The 8638-nt window shown below is 43.9% G+C and overlaps 1 protein-coding gene across 1 annotated transcript; it reads right to left on the reverse strand.

Annotated features, from left to right (window-relative positions):
- Positions 1 to 1391: 1391 nt before the first annotated feature.
- wnt9b (Wnt family member 9B) lies at positions 1392 to 7968 on the reverse strand. Its single transcript, NM_001103083.1, is given in 4 exon segments — positions 1392 to 1850; positions 2425 to 2690; positions 2936 to 3192; positions 7877 to 7968. Coding segments are annotated over 4 exon segments (1074 nt in total).
- Positions 7969 to 8638: the final 670 nt, after the last annotated feature.

Below are 8638 nucleotides of genomic sequence, written 5' to 3' on the forward strand. Positions count from 1 at the left end.
ATTGCTACTTGTGAAATTAAGCACCTTTATTAGTAAATTAGCTCTACTGCATTGACCCTCTACAGCAGGGGTCCCTGACCTTTTTTACCTGTGAGCCACAATTAAATAAAAAAAAAGTTGGGGAGCCCAATAAGGGTTCTGATTGGTTATTTGCTAGCCCATGTGGACTGGCAGATTACAGGGTGCGCTATATGGCAGTACACATGGTCTTTATGCCTTCAAACCAGACATTCAAAAATAAGCACCTGCTTTGAGCCCACTTGGAGCATCATTCAAGGGGTTGGTGATCAACATGTTGCTCCTGAGCCACTGGTTGGGGACAACTTCTTTATAGGGACACATTACCACCCAATACTGCCTTTTACTGACAGGGCAGATTCTGCTGTGTGTGCCCGGGGATGGGTGGTTACCATTATATTAAATAGAAGGCAGTAAGAACAGTATTGGGCAGTTATGGCAGCTTTAAGCAGATGTATAAATGCAAATATATAGAACAGGATTGATTCATACATAGTCAGCTCTACGGTGACAGAGTGCTATTTAAAAATATGGCAGCTCCTACCCCATGTATGAATATTAAGGAATGTTCTGCCCACACATCATACATACTGCCTATTTAAGGTAAGTTAATTTTGCTAATAGACAGGGTATATATTACCTTGGAATAGGATTATATACAGCTCACACCATGCTACTGTGGCCTATATTAGAGGCCCACACAAAACAGCCCGCGCTGTGGTAGGCCTCACCCCTGCAGGCATGCAGGAAGCGCTACATAAGTCACACAGTCAGAATCAGGTTTTGGCCATAGATCATCCCTGTCGCTCTTTTACTTCTTGCAGCGACTTGATTCCCTGCTTTGGCAGTTTTACACCCATTTATGCAGACATAATTTATTGCCTGTCAGTCACTGCGGACTAACATCATCTAAGAACACAATGGCCGGCCCTACCTGCAAACACGGCACCCTCTTAAAATCAGATTTTAGGAATTTCAGAGCCTCACGCACACTCAGTTTTCAGAACTGCCATGTAAAACCTTGATTTCAAGGAACAGAAGTGGAGAGGGATTGTTAAAGGATCACCAGGGGTTATCTAGTATTAGCATCTGCCTGCAACTGTTGACTGGTTGCTAGGGGTTACTGGGCCCACAATACTGCATAACTTCTATATACATAAGCTGCAGAGAGCATGAATGATAAAAGGGCATTGTAAATTAGTGCTCATAGAAGAGAAGTCCAGTAGGATAAATAGTATCTTTGGTTTTTCAACATTAATGTCTGTACGTCTTGTCTGTATGTCTTGCTACTGGTTGCTGGGGCAGGGTGCAACCAACTTGTGGCTTCCTAGCTGGAAGCGGAAGATCTGTCATTCCCAGTATATAGGTTGCCGTCAGTGTTTGCATGTATACGTCTCCTGTTGCTGAACACACTTTTGGCACTCTACATGGCAGCACCAGTGCACTTGGCAGTGGCAGGAAAAAGTGACCATCCGAGTTTGGATGTTGTATCCTCGGCCGCAGCACAGGCTGTCGCAAGTGTTTTCTCGCAAGCATGTCCGTCCCGCCGTGCCGGGAGAGAAGCGGCTTGGCCTGCAGAAGTTGGGGGACTCCTCCAGATACAAGAAGTCAGTAGAGCGGGCGTGGCGACCACCAAATGTGTGTCCCAGGCTCTCATGGCCTCCCACTGCCTCATTAGAGGCCCCATGGATCTTTATGGCATTTTCGTACTTGGCCTTCAGCAGAGCTCCTGTTTCATGGAAAGGTGAGAGTTGCTTCCAACACGTGCGGACAGCACAGGAACCGGACACCCCGTGGCATTTACATGTGGTCTTTAATCCACTCTTTACAGCCTGGATGGGGAAAAAGCAAAGCAATGCATAGAATAGTCAGAAACAGCAGCCAAATATTGTTCAAAAGCATTTTTATTTATGATATTTACAACCCAGCTGTGGTGCTGCTCTATCTACATCCCTGGACTGAGGCAAGTAATTAGGCCATCCCCATTTATAAGCAAACTTGGAGGCTGTTTCTGCTGGACTGTGCTTAGTACAGGGGAATACCTATGCTACCATAGTTTTATGGTATCTCTCTGTACAGGTTATGAGCAAACTTAGGGGGCTGTTCCTGCTGAATTGTGCTTAGTACAGGGAAAATACCTATGCTGCCATAGTTTTATAGTATCTCTCTGTACAGACTATGAGCAAACTTAGGGGGCTGTTCCTGCCAAATTGTGCTTAGTACAGGGAATACCTATGCTGCCATAGATTTATGGTATCTCTCTGTACAGGTTATGAGTAAACTCAGGGGCTGTTCCTGCTGAATTGTGCTTAGAACGGGGCATACCCATGATTGTATAGTTTTATATTACACAGAGTTATGATTAGGGGGTTGTTCCTGCTGTAGCTATACAAGACACATTCTTACTTTTATGCCAGCGTTGCTATTATGCAGATCCATTTTGGCCCTTGCGTCTCTGCCTCCTTTCTTCTGTCTTAGAAAGTTCTGAAGGAAACGAGTGCTGTGCCGGAGGTTGTCCCCACAAACACCCCACTGCCAAGCTTGCTGGCTCTCCAGGCCCTGAGAGTCATCACAGGTACATCGCTCCATTCTACCCCCACTGCAGGCCTTCGCTAGAGAATGGGTGAGGGAGGCAGCTGAAATGGCATACATGAACGCTGTCTCTTTAAATCCTGCAATGGGAGACACCAAGACTTGTTATATGCAGTTGTAAAATAAGCCGTGGCATTTGAAGTACACAACTCCCCATCAAACAGTAACTGTTAATGGTAACTTACAGCAGCCCCTCTGGCATTTGCCAGAATCAACAGATTGCCAGTCCAGGCCTGGTTACATGTATATTCCAGAGGAGATATCCCATGTCCTGCCCAATAGGGGAGGCCTGTTTGCTATGTCTGTGAGGGCAGAGAGCTCTCACCTCGTTTTAGGAGATTCCCCCTTTCCTGCAGACTGCAGTTCCAACGCTCACTTCGCAGCTGGAACTGACACTCTACTACTCCCAGACGCACGGCTTCCCTCAGCGCCTCGGCCAGCCCGGGCTCCTTGCGGCACAGCCGTCTCTGCCGCCGGGTTAGGGGCAGCAGGTCGCACTGTTTAAGGTGGGGTCGGCTGTGGGTGCTGCTGATTACAGGGGCTGGGGAGGTGAAGAGCGAGAGAGACTCCTTGCTTGTCAGACTGCAGAGACAGAAGGAGGAAAGGGAGATTGTAAATTGACTCAATGGGAGTTTATCAAACAATATTGATTTGTTGCATGAGCAGGGGTGTAAGTGTAGGGTAAGCAGATCCTGCAGCTGCCCTGGAGGGGAAGGGTCCCACTGGGATACTGACTGATATTCCCAAAGATTAGGGGGCGCTTATATGATTTTGCAGTGGAGCCAGGTACCCCACTATATTAATATTGCCCAACCTTCAGCCCAACTATTGATATACAATCAATACCATCCATCATTAGCCCTTTCAGCCCCTTTATTCTGCATTCTCCCATGTGTTTGGTCTTGTGCTTCCTGCCCTGTCTTATGCATGAATTATAATCCCCTAGGGGGAAGAATACCTTGCCTTGCCCCATATGCCCTCTACTTAACCACCATCCTATATATGTCAGCGAGGGCCGGTGCCTTTTACGTAAATACAAAATGCGGCGTCTCTGGCTGTGCATGAGGGGACGTGCCTTTACTTGCCTGCAGTGGACAGGCTTGAACTCTTGGCTATAGGACCTACGGCATGGAAATGGATAGACAAGTGATTGACAGGACTGTCTGGCTTAGTAAAGAAACTGCGCTGACTCATGTGGGGGTCTCTTTTAGGCGCTCATAGCTGCTGAGCCATTCACTGACATGCATTGTCTGACATGGGGCAATATCCCAGCATACGCATACCATAAATTGTACGAATATCAGTAAAGTGCCAACTTTACATATCGGCCTGTTGGGCAGCCAATAACCGCTGTCTGGTTGCTATGGTCCCAGTTACCTAAGCAACCAGTTAGCAGTTTGGAAGTCAGAACAAGTGATGAAAGTTAGAGGACCTCTATAGAAAGTGGTCAATTATTATTATTATTATTTATATAGCGCCATCAATTTACGCAGCGCTTTACAGAATAGAGGGTACAAAAGACATAACAGTTAACATGTACATGGGCAATGAAAAGAGACAAAAACAATAATAATATCATGTCACAAAGAATCAGTTTCTGGGTGCCAAAGTCACTGCAAGCTGAAAATAGGCAGACTACTAAAGCTAATAATGCAAAAAACATAAACTATGAAGGCCAATTAAAATGCTCTTCCAAATGAGCCAATCCATAACACAATAACAGTTGAAAAAAACAGAATCTTGATAAAGACGCTGTCATGCAGGTTAGTAAGAATGCAAGGGGTGCCTGCTGGGAGTGTGTAGGAGAAGCAGAACCCATAGCATTGCATTCAAGCACTTCTGCCCTTGGTATCAGGCATTAGCGCACCCCATTCCCCCATAAGTTGCTATGTGTTAGTGCTGTGTATACATTACGGGTTAATTTGCAGATAGATACAAGAAGCCCCTAATGCAGCCAGTGTGCCTGCTCTCCCATACTCTCTACTTGCCTCAGCCCTAATGTTTTGTCACCTGCAGCTCAACATGGGAAATTGCAAGTAAATATTTTATCTTAACTCCAAGGTCTTTTAGATTTGCACCAGTTCTTACAGAGAAACAAAGGAAGAGGCAAATGTGTGTGAGAGACACCAGGATACAGAGAAAAAGAGACAGTGTGAGAGTCTGTAAAAGGAAGTCTGAAGACAGATACCGGTTAGTAGAGCAGGATAAACACGGGCACGGATAAAATGTCAGTAATTGGAAGGAAGGTAGAGAGACACACACACTTCAGGGTGTATAGGCACCGAGGGATACATATGCTCTAGGGCAGTGATCCCCAACCAGTGGCTCAGGGGAAACATTTGCTCCCCAACCCCTTGGATGTTGCTCTCAGTGCCCCCAAACCAGGGAGTTATTTTTGAATTCCTGACTTGGGGGCAAGTTTTGGTTGAATAAAAACAAGATTTCCTACCAAATAAAGCCCCTGTAAGCTGATAGTGTGCATAGAGGCTGCCTAATAGCCAATCACAGCCCTTATTTGGCTCCTCCATGAACTTTTATGGTGCTTGTGTTGCTCTCCAAGTCTTTTTACATTTGACTGTGGCTCACGAGAAAGAAAGGTTGGGGATCCCTGCTCTAGGGTTTACAGACAGCCAAGAAGGGGGCACATGCTGTAGGGTTTGGGAGGCAACCACAGGGGCACATACTGTAGAGTGAAGAGACACCTAGAGATGGCACTTCAGAGAATCTGGGGTGGAGAGACAACCAGGGATTGACGCTCTGTAGCATGTAGAAACACCGCTGGATGGACAAGGTATATAGACAAGCAAAGAGACATGTTCCGGACAGAGTAGGTCATAAGCTGGAGAATAGAGTGAGAAGCACAGGAGACAGAGCTGAACACGAGGATAGAGATAAACAGAACAAGAGGAAGGGTAAATGAGAGAGTTGCACAGAGAGAGAGACAGAGTGGTGAAGAGAGAGAGGAAGAGGCACAAGAAGAGAGAGACACACTGATGAAAGAGTGAGGGAATAAAAGAGAAGAAAGTGCAATGGAAAATGAAGGAATGGATTTAAAGGCCAAAAGGACACACAACCGATTGGAAAAACAGGAAAAGGAAATTTAGGTGAAAGAAGCACAAGAACAGTAGAAATATATTTGTGATGCGCCCTTAACCCTTTCAAACCATTGCATGAAAACATGTTTTGAGAAATTACTTCAAAATCATTTTAGCTGTAAATTGTTTTTTTTTTAAGTTATCATTTTGCTTAAACTATAAGAGATTCATAAATATCCCATAGTGCATATAAATTGCCAGCTACAATCTGTGCCATTAGATTCAGTGTGTATATACTGAAGTAAAGGGTTAAAAATACGGCAGAACACAAATGGAAATAGAATTATGGAAGGAATACTGTTAGAATCATTTAGAAAAGAAAAGAATTAACCAATGTTTAAATGTTTTTAAAAAAGTACGTAATATTATATATATTAATATATGAACATTACATTAACCCTATGTGCTCTAATATGTCCTGTGCATTACCGACAGTTTTTATTTTTCTTATGAAACTATTTTTATTTTTTCTTATTAAATAATCTTTATTTTTCTTATTAAACAAATTTTATTTAACACAAAGGCCACATTCCCCAAACTAAATGACCAATAATGGCTCTGACAGCCTGACTGAAGTGCTGATATACAATATTACTGCTTTTCTATAGTTCTACAGCTTATTAACAGGACTGTGACAATTAACATTCAAAATAATTATTTTTAAAAATTACATTTAGACAAAAATAAAAACAATTTTTTCTTATAGTGAATCATTTAACCAGATTATATAACAACTTTTTCTATTCACTGTTCCATGTGCTCGTGCCTAAAGTGCGGGACACCCAGGTCCCCCAGAGAGATTAGCTCTCCCCTTCCAATAATCTCTAACTTTCATGGTGGAATGAAAATATTTAAAGATGACAAGTTTTAGGTATAACGATAAGGAGCTGACGGAGGAATGTGGGGTGAAGGAGAGTATTTGAATAAGAGGGTGTTAGGGTGAAGACACACAGAGCTACTAGTAGCAGCTACTTGTCTAGTTACCAAAATTGACAATGCTGATCGTTCACTGATAATTGTTTCTACATGTCTTTTAGCAGAGGGAATTCTTAGTAATGTCTATGGCAGGGTATTTTCTGTAGTTTAGTAGCTGTGAGAAAGTAGCTGCTACTAGTAGCTCAGTGTGTCTTCACCCTAAGAGGTGCAGTAAATGAATGAATGATTGGGGTGTACTAAGGAAAATGAATCATGGGAGCAAGAATAGATAAAAGAGGAATGAAGAGAAAATAAGAAAGGTAGAATGACAGAGGGGGAAAGAGTTGTAGTTGCACAATGGAAAGGGGAGAAGGCAGAGGGGAAAGGAACCGGGAAAATAGGGAAAATAATAGCTATAAAAGACACAGGGGAAGTAGATAAAAAGTTTGGAAGACAGTGGAAGAGAGAGAGAGACACTTAGAGAGAAAGAGAAGAACAGGAAATAAGAGAGGAGATAAAAAAGAAAGGAATGGGGAAAAAAGAATAGAGTAACGTGGGGAGACAGAGAATCCAGGAGACAGTGGGAGAGGGAGAGAGAGAGAGAGAGAGAGAGAGAGGGAGAGAGAGGGATGATGGAATTAAAGTCAATGACAATGTCAATTAGTGGAAAATAGGGGCAAGAGGGAAAAAAAACATCATACTTTGGGGGTTTATAGGGAGGGTAACTATGCTGTTTGAAAGGGTAACAAATACAAGATTAGAGGCTGTTACCCTATAAGTACAGAATCTAAACAGACACCTAAGGGCAGAAGGTGCAAAGTGTTATGGGCAGAGGGAATGTGCCCTACGGATACACTGGAAATGGCTGGTAAATGCCATAGCATTAATAACTGGGATCCCTGCAAGAGAAGCTGTGACCAGATACCAGCAGATTAAAGGGGAACTCCACCCAAACAGTGATAATATTATTCTAAGGAACTTTGTGATATACATTTATTGTCAATTATAAAGGGTTTCTAAATTCTGTTTAATGGCTGGGTCTGATTATTATGGCTGCAATGTTGTAGGAGTCAGAACCGGCATTGAAGAAAATATAAAGAGACAGATGCTGCTTAGAAATAACTTTAAAACCAGATAAATGTTGTGATAAGTCATTTGGAAAGATGCTTAGAATTAGGAATAAAACAGTTTTTGGGTGGAGTCTCCCTTTAATCCCAGGGAAAGTGCTTGGAATAAGGGGAGGGTAAATGACTGACCCGAAATAGGCTTCCGATGGCTGCAGGAGCTGAGTGGCCAGCAGGAGATGGAGGCAGAGGGCGGCCAGGCAGGGGTGAGGGCCGGCAGGCATGGTGCAGACCCGGCGCTGCTCCTCATCTCTCTCCTTCTCTTCCACTGCCCTATGCCCCAGCGATCCCGCTCCTTCACTTTAAACAGCAGCCCCACGCCTCGGCGCTGATTGGCGGCAGCGCGACACTCCCTATTTCCCATTGGTGGTTGAGAAGAAAGGGGCGGGGTTCGGATCTCACCTGAAAGGCTGGGGGTCATCATTCCAATAAGCGCAGATCCGTACAATGCCAGAAATGGGCTGAGGGCTGGCTGGGTGGCTGCCATTGCACAGGATAACAACCTTTTATTTTATTTTCTTATTATAATATTACATTCCCAGGCTCAGCTTCCTTCTGGGGCCATAGTGCCCTGTACCCTCTCTCATAGTTACCTAATTCTTCCCTGCCCTGAAGCTGTTTCTCATAGCTGATCTGCTGGCTTCCAAAGCATGCTGGGATTTGTAGTTCTGGATCAACTGGAGAGCAGCCACCGACTAATTCTTTCTAATGATAATGCTACAATTGCATTGGCCTGAGTCTGTTATCTGCCCCATCTACATCCCATGGTCTCTCCCATCAGTACTGTACACTGTTAATAAATGGTCAGAGGAACCTTTGATGGAAATCTACAGATTAAACCTACAGGGGAAACAAGCACATGATGGTTCATTTCCCCTTTGCCCATTAATTAAA

This window comes from Xenopus tropicalis, chromosome 10 (assembly GCF_000004195.4).
Source record: "Xenopus tropicalis strain Nigerian chromosome 10, UCB_Xtro_10.0, whole genome shotgun sequence".
Taxonomy (NCBI): Eukaryota; Metazoa; Chordata; class Amphibia; order Anura; family Pipidae; genus Xenopus; species Xenopus tropicalis.